General features: G+C 38.1%; 1 protein-coding gene across 2 annotated transcripts; it reads right to left on the minus strand.

Annotated features, from left to right (window-relative positions):
* Positions 1–784: 784 nt before the first annotated feature.
* LOC107097310 (mucosa-associated lymphoid tissue lymphoma translocation protein 1-like) lies at positions 785–16,284 on the minus strand. Of its 2 annotated transcripts, none has more exons than XM_015394412.1 (17): positions 16,099–16,284; positions 15,530–15,677; positions 14,127–14,293; positions 12,999–13,129; positions 12,751–12,907; positions 12,478–12,662; positions 11,432–11,528; positions 11,193–11,243; positions 10,937–11,014; positions 10,651–10,854; positions 9,257–9,434; positions 9,100–9,174; positions 8,887–9,014; positions 6,083–6,232; positions 5,789–5,946; positions 4,065–4,202; positions 785–2,400 (listed from the first exon to the last, which is right to left on the minus strand). In XM_015394412.1, exons 2-17 carry the CDS (start codon positions 15,649–15,651, stop codon positions 1,993–1,995), a joined length of 2,427 nt encoding a protein of 808 aa, XP_015249898.1. In that variant the 5' UTR covers positions 15,652–15,677; positions 16,099–16,284; the 3' UTR covers positions 785–1,992. The 2 variants fall into 2 exon arrangements, with proteins under 2 accessions (XP_015249898.1, XP_015249897.1); XM_015394411.1 differs by having other exon boundaries at positions 15,530–15,682.
* Between the last annotated feature and the right edge of the window lie 557 nt (positions 16,285–16,841).

A 16,841-nucleotide genomic window follows, 5' to 3' on the forward strand; every position in this document is an offset into this window, starting at 1 on the left:
TACTTCCACTTTTACCAGAGTATTTTTTAACACAAGTATCTGTACTTTTACTCAAGTATGGAAAGTGAGTACTTTTCCCATCTCTGGCGAAATGTTCCTCTTAAACCCACCTGATACTGGGTTGATTGACCGGACCTTATTTATACCCCAACACATGCCAGATTTCAACATGATGGTGAGCCATTTAAACACAACACCAACAGCAAAGCAGACAGTGGTACTTTTAATTACTATGTTAATAGCTGTGTATAGTTCATTAGACGGTTGGTAAAAAATACACTCATATGTTTCAAACCGCAATTAAGATCTTAAAAGAACAATGCATTTGAGTATTTTATTTTTACAAGACGACTTGGAATTATCGGTAATCCAGAGTGTAGATTAAAACCATAACCGTAATGAGCAATATGTTAGCGACGGGGGGTCGGTTAGGGGATGGGGTTTTGTACTTCATATGGGGCCCACCCACATAATGTTGCTATTGTTGTGTCGTTACACCATTGTCATTAAGATATTTTTTTCTGTATTGTATTCTTCAGGGAATGCACTTCTGAAACTGGAAAACATTAGAAATACAAGGGGGGTCTGATCATCTTTTTTCATTAATGAAACTTCACAACTACTGTTTGCATATTCAAACCTATTCCACCTTGCAGTGTATTTGATATAGAATAGACCTCTGACTTTAATGTGGTATTATGATCCTAGTTTTGTCATGCATCAAAGTTGCTGCATGAAAACATCACGTGTTCAATTACAAGCTTGAAAATCTAGTCAAGGCAAGTTTATTTGTATAGCATGTTTCACTGACAATAGAGTTCAAAGTGTTGTACATGAACAGAACACAAAAAACACACAGAAAAATAGATACAGTGGCATAAAACATAGAAAATTAGAAGATAGACTGCAGTATAAAAGAAAAGGTTGGTCTACAAACTTAAACTATTGATTTTTCTAGAGTGTATTTCAGTAGAGCATTCAAGGTAAACTCTAAACAAATAGAATTTTTAGCGTTTTTTTTTTTAAACTTTGTTTTTTTTACCTAAACCCATTACTATGTTTTAATAACATAGCAGCAGTAATGGAGTTTGAAGTGCAAATTCTGATTTGGTGAAACAATCTTGATTTTCCAACTTGAAGCTCAAAATGAGTAATTTTCCATTACATTCATAATACCTTTGGCTTAGACAATAGTACATTTTATAATATTAGTAGTATTACTAGTAGCAAAATGGTTTTCTGAAAGAAGCTAAATCCAGTTGTTCATATGTAAGTCATCAATTCGATGCTTGTAAAATTATGGTAAGCTAAACAAAGAGGAGCAAAAAACAACAAGACTTAAAAGTATTTTAGGATATGTATTCAAACCTACTCACAGCTAAAGACATGCTACATTTGAACTATTTCATTTAATATGTTGCTCATCTATTATATTCACATTTATAAGACAGCACAAATAAGCACAAACGTATATAAAATGAGGTGATATACATAGTAAAACAAAATAATCTGCACTTAATAAGTCTGGTTCATTTATAATGTGTTCTAAGGACCTGAGTATGGAAAAGTATGGAATTTGCTTTAGTATTTCTTAGGCATAAAAATGTTACAAAAGTGTTATATATAACTTACATATTTTGTTATTTTATTATAAACCATTTTAAAATATATTAAAAAGAAGAGCATAGTCTTAGTTTTCATTCACATTATAAAACTCTTTGTAAAAATGTACCAAATCCATTTTTCTGCATAACTACACGCATCAACAGTAAACCCAGCTAAACAACCATTTTTCTATCAACCTTGAAATGTTATGAAGGACAAGAGAGTAAACATATTATAATCAAGAGAACTTGTGATTAATACATCACACTGATTGAGATATATTTTGTTGTACTTTTTATACTTAATGTATAAAAACAATATCTGAAATAGACATTTTAGATTGCATGAAAGAAAAAGACTGGTAATAATCCCTAGAGTGAGTATCACTTAGAAAGAATGGAAGTTGTACATGTCGCTAAATTTGTAGTTAATTTCGCCAGTGTGGCCATGGGGCAAGCTTTTACTAGCAGTAAGAGGTTGCGGTGAATTAAACACCCCTGGGCTGTCGGTCTCCTCTGGCATATTGGCACTCCTTGATAAAGTCAGAGAGTCGGCATGAGAAAATTCAGTACTGGTTTGTCCAAAGGATGTCCATGTGTCTGAGGCTAAGGAAGAGCACTCTGCAGAGTCGAAGCTGGAGCACGAGTAAGCAGGGCCACTAGTAGACATTCGAGATTCGTGGAGATTCAGTTTGGAGACCAGGGGTTTGCCCACTGTTACAGCCAGTTGCTCTTGTACCTCTTCATCCATGTTGGAATATGTGTAATGAAGGCAGACAGTAAAAGTGAGGTCCGTCTGTGAGGTGAATGAAAAGCAGAATGTCTTCTTTAAGTCAAAGAGCATAATAATATAAACAGAAAACTCACACCCCTGTAACAGTTCCACTTGTCTTTTTAAAGTTAACATACCAACAAGGTTTCTACTAACTGCATTCATTACAAATGAAGAAAGACTATCGGTTGGCCCGCAAAGGGATTTTGGCAAACTTTCCGGTGCTTCTGGAGAGGGAATAAGGGGTTTGTTTAGCCTTTTTTCTAGTTAGGCTTAATTCTATGGAGATCTACCCCAATTACTTTGGAGCTCTGGGCATGGCAGTCAAAGGACAGTGCCACTGGACTGGCAGACTGGGATATTGGTTCCTCTTTATAAGAAGGGGTACCGGAGGGTGTGTTCCAACTATAGTGAGATCACCTATCTCAGCCTCCACAGGAAGGCCAATATCACAGAGCTGAAGAGGAGAGTCCAGCTGATTGTCCAGCCTCGGCTTCAGAAGGAGCAGTGTGGTTTTCATCTCAGCTGTGGAACATTCGACCAGCTCTACATCCCCTGCAGGGGGTTTTTGGGTTCATGGGAGTTTGCCCAACTGGTCCACATGTGTTTTGTGGACTTGGAGAATGGATTCAACCATTTCCTTTATGGGGCCCTGTGAGGGGCACTCACAGAGTACAGGGTATGGAGTCTTATACTAGGGGCCATCTGGTCTCTGAAGAAGCAGAGCAGGAGTTTGATTCAAGCATTAAGTCAGACCTGTTCCCAGTGTGTGTTTTGGGAGGGCTGCTCTCTGTCAATGGTCATGTTCATAAACTTTATGGACCTGCTTTTATATTTTGCTGGCTCCCTCCTACAAGACCTATAGCATGGACTGGGGCTGTTAGCAGCAGAGTCCAAAGTGGCCAGAATGAGATTCAGGGGTTCTAAAACATCAAAATGATGGCTTGTCCCCTTTAAATAGGGGGAGAGTTCCTGCTTTAAGTGAAGGAGTGGGGTCCCACTCCTGGAGTGGGAAATTGATAAATGGATCATTGCAGCTGCCACTATAATGCTAGCACTGCAACAGTCTATTGAAGTAATAAGATTGCCCAGAGAAAAGGTTAAACTAGTAATCTACCAGTCATTCTATGTTCCTACCCTCAAATTCTAGGTGGTGACTGAAATAACGAGTTCCAGATATGAGCAGCTGAAATTAGCTTTATCTGCAGGGTGGCCATGCACATGCGGAGCTCGGTCATCCGTGCAAGGTTCAGAGTAGAGCTGCTTTATCCTTCACATCCAAAGGAGTTTAGGTGCTCGGGCATCTTTATTGGATGCAACCTGGACGCCTCCCTCAGGAGGTGTTCCAGGCATGTCGCACCTGGATAATGCCCAAGACATAAGCAAGGACCCGCTGGAGGGACTATGTCTCTCAGCTGGCCAGGGGAAGTCCTGGGCTTCCCCCAGCTGAGCTAGGGGAGGTGTCTGGGAAGGGAGGTTTGGAAGATACGGTTCATTTTAATTTTCCTATTTAAATTGCTAATACAATTGCCATTTTGTCCAGGAAATCCCGAATAAAAAAAAAATGGTTAAAGACTGACAGACTAGTCATAAATATGTTCATGGTTGAAAATAACATTTTGCACAGTTCTATAAAGAAAACATAATAATTTTCCAATTAGATCAATGAACACAAATGAGTGTCTGACCCTGAGTCTCTGCAGACCACGGATGCGTGTGTAAAGACTCTTTGCCTCTGGTGAGGGAAGTTCCTCCTTAATCAGCAGCAAGCAGCCGGCCTCAAAGAGAGTCTCCTGGTTACTCTTCTTTAGGTCAATGTCCACTTCCTGTTGAAAGAAAATTAACATTGAGGAGCATTGTATGTATTAAATCATTATCATTTTCATAGTATACTGTTTGCTTGCCAGGGAAATAGCATGCCAGAAAAGACTGCACAACTATGTTGATTGTAATAAGTCCAGTTCGAAGAACAAAGAGTTGCCAGTTTGAGGATTTTAAAAGCCGGCATACATCCTCACATAAGAATCATGAACATCAAGAGCAGTAATGCAGTTTTAAGGGCATTACTGCCCTAAAAAGTATTATCTAATATGTTTTTTCACTGAAGCAACCTTCCCATACAAAGAACACATTTAATGCCTCCACATTGTCCATTTATTTTGTATGTACGAATCATGTACAAAGCTGGAAGAAGCATTATGATGGTACTGTGGTTTCTAATTGTAACAAATTGAAGTTTCTATAAGACAAGAAAGAAATTCCCAACATAGAGAGATAGGATGTTCATGGGTAGGTAGGAAGTCCAAAAGAACATTTACACAGCAGTGCACATAGAAAAAAATCCTTAGGCGGTCTAGAGAGGGGCTGGCACTCATCACTTGTAGTAATAGAAGCAGGGTATGTCCTGGACAGGTCGCCCCTCACCCTGAGGGCAATTTAGAGAAAGTAATTAAGTAAGCGGTTATAGTTTTGGAGTGGGGCAGCTGTACCTGGATAAAAAACAAGAAAAAAATCAGACTCCATGCAGAAAGAACCAACCTCCTGCTGCGAGGTTACAGTGCTACTCACTGGCCCACCAGGCTGCTCTCCCACCCTGTGTGGATCCTTTCTACAGTAGTTTCCATGTATCTGTCTGTCCTTGATCTTATCATTAAACCTGTTCTTGTCATTTCTAACCCTACCAACAAAACATTATCATATTTAAAATATATTTTAAATAACTATGAATAATATTGCAAAGACATCATTTAGTATTTCAAGGGTTTTTAAGAAAATAGAAAAATAGAATGGTAGAGCCTGATTGGACTGATTTTAGATTGTCACATAAAAGGAAACACATTCCTTTTATCCTATCATTTTTACTCTTTTCTTCCTCATTTCAGTGCACAGAGTTTACCTTGATACTGAAAAATCTAACCTTATTTTGAGAAAATTGAACAAATATTCTTTATTTGCATTGAAAAAACAATCTAGGAATAAGTCAAAATGTCTTAAGTGAAGTGGATTTACCCTCAATTTGAGAAGGTAGATGAGATGATTTGCCAATGGAATGAATATTTTTATGCTTAAAATAAGATAATTAGATAAAATGCAATTGTAAATAGACAATGCAATTGTTTTTTCTTATTTTAAATGTAAATTGTCCAGTTCCATTGGCAAAGAGTCCTACTTACCTCCTCAATTCAAGACAAAATGCACATATTTTAAGAAAAAAATGACTTATTAAGATTTACATTTTTTCAGTGTGTTGTTTATTTGCTAACTGCAGTAAGTAAATAAACAACACACTGCAAAAAATGATAATCCATGATAATCCAACTTCTGTTTAAAGTGCATCAAAAAGGCTGAATCACTATCAGTCATCCCAGGAGATGAAAAACCTATGGAGCCATACTGTATATAGCCAACACACCTGTGGGAAGTCTGTGAGCTGAGCACAACAGGTTTCTATTTCTGCAGGTTTCTCAAGTATCCGGGAGTAGATGACCATAACGTTAGAAAATTCTGCTGCAAATCCCAGCTGGACCTGCACCCCGCAGTCAAACTGGAGACAGCGGCTCTCAGGCAGAACTGTTCGAAAAAAAAAACAAAAAAAAAAAAACATTTTAAATCTGGGAGTCTAGATAATACAGAGCATGAAAATGAAACAATCTGCAACTATAAGTAACTTTTGAGCATTTAATCAAATCAGTTTTTATGTTTGTACCATGAGCGACCGCCCACTGCAGATTTCGAGCTGAATCGGATTCCGAGCTCTCAGATGTCTGGATCTGATCTGTGAGAGAACGTCTTTCAGAAAGGTTGCTGCGCAGCTCCAGAGCCTGTCTTCCTCTTGTAATCGCACAGCGACCCATGTCTGAAAAAAATGAATAGCGCTTTCAAAGGAGGGCAGTCTAACGTCAGTGCTGTTGAAGAGTTTAACACTAGGGTAAACCTGGCTCCCATCAGAACACAGGGAGAGATTAAGATTTGTATGCGAATGACTCTATATAAGGTCTTACCAGCCTTGCTAATAGAACAGAACATATAATTATCCAAATATCTAAGTTGTATATTTTGATGACTGATAAAATAAAGAATCAAAAATAAAGATAAAATCTAAATACTTAAAGTTTACAAGGAATTAAGGATGAATGTTCAGAATACTAGTAACTGATTAAAGGTCTCGTTTCAAAGGTAAACCCTAATGGTTCGCAAAAAACTAATTACCTTATTTAACTTTAAGGAAATTTCTTTAGAGAAAGGACTAGTACTGATGGTGCTTACATAAACTAATAAAATGGCCTAACCTCGGTCTTGTTGAGTTGAACTGGACTAACTGAAAGGACAGGAGAAATGTTGATGTAGCAATTGTCCAACATGGTTTTAGGGGACAGTTCTTGGATGCAACCATTCATAAAGACATATTACTTTAAGATGGATGGTCTCTTCATTGGTTCCATAAAGACCAAACAAAGATGGATGGAAAATGAACAAAACAAAACAAAAATCCACAAATGATCCAAATTTTATGGTCTTAAGAGAAGGTTGAAACATAGACTGACTGCTAAATCGAGAACTTTGCTCTTTTCACTCAGCTCTGTCTTAACCACGACAGACTAAGGAAATATGAACAATATAGAAGCAGCTCCATCGATCCATCTATCAATCTCCCGCTTCATCCTCCCCTTACTTGTGAAGAGGACCCCAGAATACTTGAGCTCCTCCTCTTGAGGCAGGAACTCAAGGGGGGAGTGATGGTCTAGTGGTTAGGGCATTGCACAAAAAACAGACTACCACTCTGGGTCCCTGTGCAAAACACTCTTAACCCCACACTGCTCCCTGGGCACCACACAATAGCAGCCCACTGGGTTAAATGCAGAGGTAAATTTCTCCTGTGTGAGATCAATAAAGGTCCATTATTATTATCTTTCCTCCAACCTGAAGCGAACAAGCCACCTTTTTCCTGGCGAGAACCATTGCCTTAGACTTGGAGTAGTTGATTCTCATCCCGGTCGCTTCACACTCGGCTGCAAACCATCCCAGTGCATGCTGTAGATCTTGGCAGGAGGAAGCCAGTATAACCACATTATCTGTGAAAAGTAGGGATGAGATCTGCTGGTCTGGCTGTGCCTAGAAACAGCACCAGTGACAGAGGACAGGATTGTCAGAGTCCAACGGGCACCAGGAACAAGTCCAACTTAATGCTGGCAATGCGGACCAAACTCATGCTCTGGATATACAGACTGAATAGCACCTAGTTAAGGCCCCAGACTCCAGGTCAACAAAACACATGTGGACCAGTTGGGCAAAATCCCAAGCTCCCTCAAGAACCCTGCAGAGAGTGTAGAGTTGCTCCACTGTTCCACAGCCAGGATGAAAATCACACTGCTCCTCCTGAAGCCGGGATTCAACAATCAGCCAGACTCTCCTCTCCTGGGCGCTGCTCTAGGAGCTCTTGGTCAGAGACATGTTCAACTCCCTCCTCCGGGAGAGCTTCTCCCAGATTGTGGGGGAGGCTAGAGACATGGAGTATGAGTCGGCCATTTTCTCTGCCTCCATTGTCTCCAACTCCATCGTTCTGTTTGTCTAATTTCTTCCTCAAAAGTATATGCGCTAATCAGCACGTAGGAAGCTCCCCATATCAGGTACTGATGATGGACAGTAAAAGCAGCACAGGTGTGTTTGAGATACTAAAACCTTTTTTTTGTCTAGAAGTCTTTCAAGAAAGAGATCTCACCAGTATAGATTAGCAAGACATACATGCATCCATTCAAAACGCTTAATGATTTATGGTACTTAACAAGCAGAGACAATTACTAAATTAGATAACATAGTATCGCAGGATTGCTCTTTATCTACATCCAGTTTGTTTTTTTAAAACATCCGTTCATAAATATAGTATTAAAATGTGGTTGAGCCAGTATGGTTTTAATTCCTTTAGATTTTTGCTAAGTGTAGGTACAGCTTTTAAGCATATTGGGTTTTGGTACCAGCAGCTGAACTGAACTTGCATAAAGATATATTTTTTGGAACAATGTCAAATCTGGCCTATTGCACTATAAGCCCATAAACTTTGTTTCAGCTTCTTTTCAAATAAGGATTGCTCGCTATGGGGTTGGATATAAAATTAATTTTGTTTTCCTGAAATGATTAGATGGTTTTCTAACATCGCTGATGTAAGTTGTGGAGATATGTATTTAGCTGTTTGCTAACTGTGTCTGTATTTAAACCAGACACAAAAAGCACTGTGTCATCAGCATACATACAACAAAGAGCTTGTATCTTTAAGCACTTGAGGAAGGTTGTTTAAGCAAATCTGACAGTTTTATTTTCATCTGCGTTAGTTTGTCTGTCTGTTTGTTTGTTTGTTTGTTTGTTTATTTGTTTGTCTAGAGGTATGTTACTGAAGACAAATGCAATAAAAGGGAGTCTTGTTGGTTTGTTAGCAGGATCAATTGAAAACTGAATTGAATTTAAAGACATTTCTACCAGAGGTGATGTCCACCTAGTGCTGAGAGACTGCTCTACCTTCAGCGACTCTGTCCAGCATGACGGTGACCTTCTCATCCTGACATACGTGCTGTTTGAGAAAGCTTATGAAGATGCCATTCGACACATCATCTCTCTTTACTTCATACGCTTCGGCATCAACACATCTAAACATAGAAAATTACACACAAGTTACAAGAAGGACATGCTGGAAAAACTTTTTTGATTAGAATAACAACATATGCAACTTACGTGGCATAACCAAACACTATATTGGCTGTGACTTTGAGCGTTCCTGGTTTTACAATCAAATCATCATTTGGATTTCTGGGAAAAGATGTGATTTCAAGAGTAAAACTCACAGTATATGAAAACAATATTATTTTTAAAGACTGACCTATTGGTATACCTTTTGCGACACATGTCCAGCAGGAACACATTGAGTCCAGTCTCTTTCTCCTGCATCCTGGTCAGTATGTTTTGCACACACAAGCAGTGCTCGGATGTGTAGGAAGCTGGTGCATCTATAGGAACCATGAAACTGTTGCCATAGTTCTCATAGCCATGACCGGCAAAATACAGCAAGCCTGTAGAAGTAATGGACAGAAACAAACAAACGCAGCATAGGTGAAAAATTAACAACCAGCTACATTATATTTGACAAACATTATAACATTAAATTTATTTATTTCAGCTGTTCTTTGTCCTGGTTGGAATAACTGTAAAACAACAAGTTATATTAATACACAAGAATTAGTGCACAACTTTGACGTTATGGTGGATCCTCTCAAATAATACACACAATTAGCATAATTATACTGTTTATAGATCCCCATATAATATTTAAGTAAATTTAATTTGTATATATCAGAAAGCTTCAGGTCTAATTTTTAATATATGATTACTTAAACTTATCAGGAGAAAGCAGAGCTCCAAAAGTTGGTTGTTTTTCCAACCATAGTCCTGGCTTTTAAAAAACAGCCCTTTACTTTCAGTAAGACTGAGACCAGAATCGCTCCAGATGCTTAATATTAGTGTGCTTTGTCTAACGTGAGACCAAAAATTATTTTCCCTTAACACACAGCTGCATCCAAGATTCAACCAAAATATCACACTAAGTTAAACGGGAATCAGCTTTGATTGTTAGAAAAAACATTAGGACACAAAAAAGACAAGGCAAGGCTTCTGAACTGAAGAAACATTGTATCAGCTATTAAGCATGGTGGTGGTAATATCATAATGTAGGTCTCTGCTTCACTGCCAGCATGTATCTGGTGAAATAACAAAGGAAGAACCATCATAAGGTCTTAAACAGATTACATTTCCGCACACAATGACCTTTAACCTTCTTAAATGGCTTCCCCAATCCAGACCTCAACCCCATTAAACCTTTGTGAACTACATTCAAAAGTCTGTTTAAGGACAAAAACAAATGAAAGAGGTGGAAAATTTCTACACAGTAAAATACCAGAGGCCTGTTGTATGGTATAAAAAAACACATGTTAAAGGTGCTACTCAATTACTATTAATAGGGATGTGTGTGTTTGAGCTTGTATTTATAAATGTCACCAGGGGTGTATTAGAGAAAATCCATTTACAATTAGATACTAACTAAAAACAAAATGTTCAAACAGATCATATAAAATGCTAAACTTTTTTGTATCCATGTCATGATGCTATGATGAGCTGGTGAATACTTGTCAAGGTCTTTGAACGTTTCAATTAATCTTAACCAAAACAAATCCTGAACTTATCCTAATTTTAATCTAGCTGGACATGGACTTTAGAGACAAATGGACTGACCATAAACGCCCTTGTCGAGAAGCAACAGGAACTCATTGACAGCGCTGTTCATTTCCTGACAGTTGAGGTCGATCAGAGAGACCACTTTGAAGTCCATCTGTCTGAGAAGGTTGGTCAGCTCGTGGACGTCAGAAATGGGAGCGCTCAGCTGACAGTGGTGGAGGTAGTTCATGTTTCCAATCAGGAGAGCAACTTTGTCTGTGGCTGAGAGCATGATTGTGGCACCATGAAACCTGCGACTTTTAATATGAAGGTTCTCTATACAACTTATTGGTGTCAAACTAACCATAGAAATTCTTGGCTGCTGAGGGAGGAGAGGCCGTCGGCGGCAAAGGATGTATCTGCCTTTGGCCTTCTGAGGAATCTGGCAACATTAAAAAAGCAAAAAAGAAAAGATTGATATAACTTTTATATTATAGTTTTGACAAACATAATATGCATAGAAAAAAACAGGAATAAAGGTGTAATAAATGACAGAGGAAGTATATAACTGTTGTAGTTCCTCTATTTCCTTTGAATATTCTACCCAAAATTACGCATACCAAACCCACGACCATCTTCTACCCAGGAGGCATCTATGACTGAACTCGGGCCTGCATGAAAGTACAGAAACAGAAAGAGTTAGCTGTTGTAAATTCAACGTGAAACTAAAAATTTGCATTGTCACTTATTCGTTGCACAACCTGATATTAAAAGTATACTGTTGGAATGGCTCAAATGTGAAACTTTTATTTTTTTAAATGTAAAGAACAAAGGGGAGAAAACAGTATCCATATTTCACCAATTTTCACTGTTGCTGTGTCGCTCCATGCTTCGTGATACAAATTAAATGCCTTGCATCTGTACTCTCCTCTGTGCTGTGTGGTCACACATGGGATCTAAGAAACAGTGATTACACATTTTAGGCTTGACATCACTCTGGAAAGTTTTAAATGTAAGCCTGTTGCAACAGCTCCACCAACACTCAAGATAATCACAATAAAACCGAAACTACACACAAAGTTAAAAAGAATATGTGAAAGCAAAGAGAAAATTGAGAAAAAAATGATTCCCAATTTACGATAGGGATATAAATTATGAAAAATGTATATTTTTTCATAACTAATGTCAGATATAGAAATGTTATCCATTAAACATGCCCGATTTATGTCTTTGCTTTGCAGAGTCAACATTCAGCTGACACAGTCAAATCGCCACTGTCTTATCTAAAAGGTTATAACAATGGTTAGAGCATCTAAGATAGCGTTTGCTAACCTTCTATTTAAATAGAAAGAACCTCCATTTTTTCACAACTTCAGACCTGTTTCTAATTTACTATGTAAGGTAATTTTTGTTTTTAAAAAAACAAACATTAATGTCTGTCGATTTGCTTTATCCAGAACTCCACAAGTGGAAAAGTTTTAATTTTACCCAGTTTAAATCTGTAGAAATCTTCTATAAGGAACCTTTTGCTATCTGATTATCAATCAAATAATAATCATCAAAATAATCAACAGATTAATTGATTTGCAAAATAATTGTTAGTTGCAGCTCTACATTATGCATAAGCACCTAACATATGCACATAACATATACAATTTCCTTGGACGTAAGCACATAACACATACACAAAAACATATACATAGACATGTAAACATATTTTTGGCACTAACGGAACCCTATAGAATATGAATCTTTTTCTCTCCATCTAACTTCTATGCAATTATGAAACTATATGGCTATAAAAGTTTTTTTGGTTGTAAAAATTCACAAAAAAGCATTAATAGTTTTACAGGCAAATTATTAAACATTATCTTACTGTATGTGTAGGTGTTTGACATTACTTACCCTGAGGGAGCATGTTTTTTGATCAGGTATGGGCCTTTTGTTGTGATACCACTCATACTGTGGAGGGGGATTAGCTTCTGCTGTGCATTTCAGGACCAGATTATCCCCCTCAGATGCCAATTGGGACTGAGGATGCTGGCTGATACGCAGTCCACTAACTGAGCCTGGAAACAGACTGCTGCACCCTGCAAGGACAACAGTTTACCAGCATGTTGGATATACGCTGTGAGACGGGGAGAGATCAGGAAAAACAGCAAGTAGGAAAAGGAATACCTGGAGTGGAACCAGCAGAGTGAAGCAGTCGAACATGAGCCCACATGGAGAAGATGTAGTTCTCTCCATGGTTGATTCTACAGATATAGTAACCTTGGTGGGCGGGGCCTAAAGGACACAGAACCAACTCTGGCAAACTTCCCGTTTCATGTAAAATCTAAAGCAAGAAGAGAATCAACATGGGTTAAGAGGAGAATAGAAGCACATTGATTGATTGGTGAAACTGATGTATTAACTGTTGCTCTAACCTCTTCTTTTCCTTTGAACCACTGATAGCTGAGTCCAGGAGGTCCAGATGCCCTGCATGTCAGCACCACCCTGCTCCCCAGGGAAGCCTGCTTAGACTGTGGCTGCACAGTGATCTTAATCTGCTCTGAAACTAACAATTAACACACAACATGAATAGTAAGGAGTACAGGAAGGAACAAACTGCAGGTATTTCAAGTAAGACATGTACCAGCAAAAAATGTTAAAACATCTCATTATTTTCAAACGTGTGCCAACTTGTGAGCAGTGTGATGATCCATCTTTAAAAGTCAAACTTGACAAACTATCAGGGATTAGCTCTTCACACCTTAAGGATTTTAAAGTGTGTACCACTAAAGTTGTGATCATTAAGAACATTTACATTATTTTAAGACAGCAAAAGCCTAAAACCATACATACTTTTCTACAAAATTTATAGGAGAATTGTTGATCGGTGCCTTAAGTTTGTAAAAGGAGAATGATTTTGCCCATTTATGCCCATTGTCTGTTTCCAGAAGCCCAATCTCTAGCAGAAAATGTGTGTTCTTTTTTTAAATAAAAAAAAAGTCTTTAATTGCATTAGCCTAATAGCGAAACTCAAAAGTAAAAATCTTAACCTTAAGTTAAAATACTTTCATTTATTCAGACTTCCCACATTCAAAAACAATTGTTTTTATTTATTACAAAACTTCCCCTCCATTTACAGGCACTCTTCCAGATTCCTATTAAATGTTACCAAAATATTTTACTCCAATTTCTTTTCAAAGGTCAGAGTGCCTTTGAAATTTTAATGATTGCCTGTTTCCCCCAGAAATACAACTGATGTGACACACATCTAATGTTAAGAAAATCTAAATATTCTCCTTTCTAAGAATCATTCCTATTTGTATTAAATATATAAAGTCATACAGTATTTCTGTTTCACTTCATAATGAGGTTGTGCACTACTTTGAGTTGCTCTATCACAAAAAACAAACAAACATGTGATACCGAATGTTTGTTTTTGGTATGTATGAAAATGTAAAAGTAAATTAATTTAAAAAAGAGAAAAACAAGTAAATGTTTGTAAGGAACTGTATGTTGATCTTTCAGCACCTGAATGCCTCACCTCCCCCCTCTGTTTTACCGACCTGTGGTGGAGAGGAACTGCAGAGCTTCCTGGTGTTCCATCTTCCTCAGACAGTAGAGGAGGAAGTCCACAGAGCATCCACGATCTGCTAACCAAGCCAGAAGGGTACGGGCAGGACTGCCTGCAGATTTCAGAACCTGAAGGGAGCAGCTGGTCAGCTCCATTTCACTACAAAGAGAGAGAGGTGGTCTGGATCAGCTGAGCAGGAGGGGTCAGAACCTCAAAAATGAATCAACAAACACACGACAAATTCATATAAGAATCTAAAAAAAACAAAAACAAAAAAACAGAGGAAATAAAAAATGAATTTTATGCAAAATGTTTATTGATAAAAGTAGGTCAGTAATGACAAAGGAAAAGATTTACGTCCCAGAACTCAAAACTGAAACAATTCTATCCACTATACCTTTTATTTAGAAAGCACAGATGTTTAAATATCTATTTGTTAACAAAGGCTGCAGGAAAGTATAGGTTGCCTTTATTTAGAAAATATTGTTTTTTTTTTTTCACATTAATTTTCCTGTTGGAACAGTGTAGATTCAGAGGCATAGCCACAAAATTTTAATAGGGGTGGCCAGTCAAAAACCAATGTAAACTGAGGGGTGGCTGAAAGCGGCTAGGCGCCAGAACCTCAGGGTCCATCTACACTGTTCCAATAGGAACGAGCACAACATCCATAATTTCTAAATAAAGACAAACTATACTTTTCTACAGCCTTTTGATTACAAATAGATGCATATATTTAAACATCCATGCTGTCTAAATTAAAGCTATAGGGGACAAAATGTCTGTAGCGAACATCGTTTCCATTGTCATTACTTACCTACTTTTATCAAAAATTGTTCTGCATAACATTAATATTACATGTACTAAAATCTACATTAAATTAATTTTTAAGCTATTAAAGTAGTTATTGATCTATGATTTCACTGAAAACTCCTTGATGACTTGCAGAGACACATAATTTTCTCTTTACCCCATATAACACAAAAGAGAATGCATTTTGTATATATCAACTTTAATGTTTGTATTTTAATGTGCATAATTAACCACAGCGTTTTAGTTGTCAAGTAACTATTGATATATGAAAAATTAAAATGTCTAATAAGTTTAAAAATTCCTTTTGTTAGTATTACTGCTGCCACCGTCTGTATTAGAGGGCGAATAAAAATGGTAGGGGTGGCCAATGATTGGCTAAGGGTGGCCATGGCCACCTCTGGCCCCCCATCTAGCTCCGCCCCTGTGTAGATTGACCGGGAGGTTCTGGTGCCTGTTCACTTTCGGCCAATAACCAATGTACCCCTCACCCTCAGTGTACATTGGTTATTGCCTGCCCCCCTTATAAAAATGTTCTGGCTACGCCTCTGGATACAGAGAATATATGATGCCTTCAGGGTCACTCACCTGCATCGGAATTGTGGCTGTTCCGCCGCCGCGTTTGCCAGCTGCCTCCATCCACAACTGCAGTTGTCCAGCAGCTTTGACAGCTTCGTCAACCCTGCTTCACCGAGACTGGTGATATTCATTGTTTTCCAATCTTCTAACTCCTTAGCTACCCTTTCCAACATACCATAAAAAGGCACAGATAGACAACAAATTAAAATGAGACACGTTGGTACTAAAAAGAGCCGCGGTGATTCCTCTCTGAGAAGTGATTCACTAACAGTAAGAGCGAACTATCGAACTAAAAATGAATGGTCTCTAATCACAAAACCAACCCACGGACACCGAGACTTTAGAAAACTACAGGCTTTAAACACAACTCTGGGATTTCCCAAGTTAAGACGTTATTGTGATTAGGCTGTAACGTAACAGGCTGAAGAGCAACAACAAATGTTGAAATAACAATAAATAAGACAAAATATGAAGTTAAACCAGAACAAGCTGAACAATCTGCAGCTGGGCTGCCGCTTCCGCCATGAGCTGAGCTGAATATCTTGAAGTAAAGTAGGGGGGAAAAAGTGAAAGTTTACCAAAAACGTCCGAGCCGGGAGGAAACCCTGAGCGCGTGTGACCGTGGGATGGGTGGCCTGGGAGTCACGCAGGTGTCCGGGACATTTTTACACGCTGGAGCCTCCCCGATCTGAAGAGACAACTAGGTTCCCCAGATACTCTGCTTCTCATTTCGGTTCCTCTTTCTTTCTGCCATCCCTGGCACGTATGACTGTCATTTGCATGAAGTGTTTCTATGGTTACGCCTTTCACAGAGCCCCACAACAGAGAAAATAATTATTCAGGGCGTTTTTATGTTTTCCATGTCTCCATAATTAATTTTTTTAATAATAACCTGGTAAGTTCATACTCACCTTTTTCAACAATCTTAAATATTTACAAGTTGTACAGCTCTTATATTGTGTTTTTTATTTTTTTTTTATTTGATGGGTTATTCTACCACATCTGCTTGTTTTGATCTAACCCAGTTATATATGGCTTATATGTTGCACTGGTCTTATACTGGAAGAAGAACCAGTCTCAGGTCCTTTGCAACCTTTAAAAATATTTCCTTCCAAGCTTTAGATCTCTTGATGAATAATCCCACAGCATGATGCTGCCACCATCATATTTCACTTAGATTATATCCAGTGTTGGTTTCTTGTTGTGTTGTGCATTTTTTCCTTCATTAATTAATAAAGTGACATTTATACATTTTGTATAGATAAGGATCTTGCTTCATAACCTTACCGTGCATGAGACTTCTACACGAGGGCATTTCAAG

This window comes from Cyprinodon variegatus, unplaced genomic scaffold (genome assembly GCF_000732505.1).
Source record: "Cyprinodon variegatus isolate N-32 unplaced genomic scaffold, C_variegatus-1.0 Scaffold684, whole genome shotgun sequence".
Classification (NCBI taxonomy): domain Eukaryota; kingdom Metazoa; phylum Chordata; class Actinopteri; order Cyprinodontiformes; family Cyprinodontidae; genus Cyprinodon; species Cyprinodon variegatus.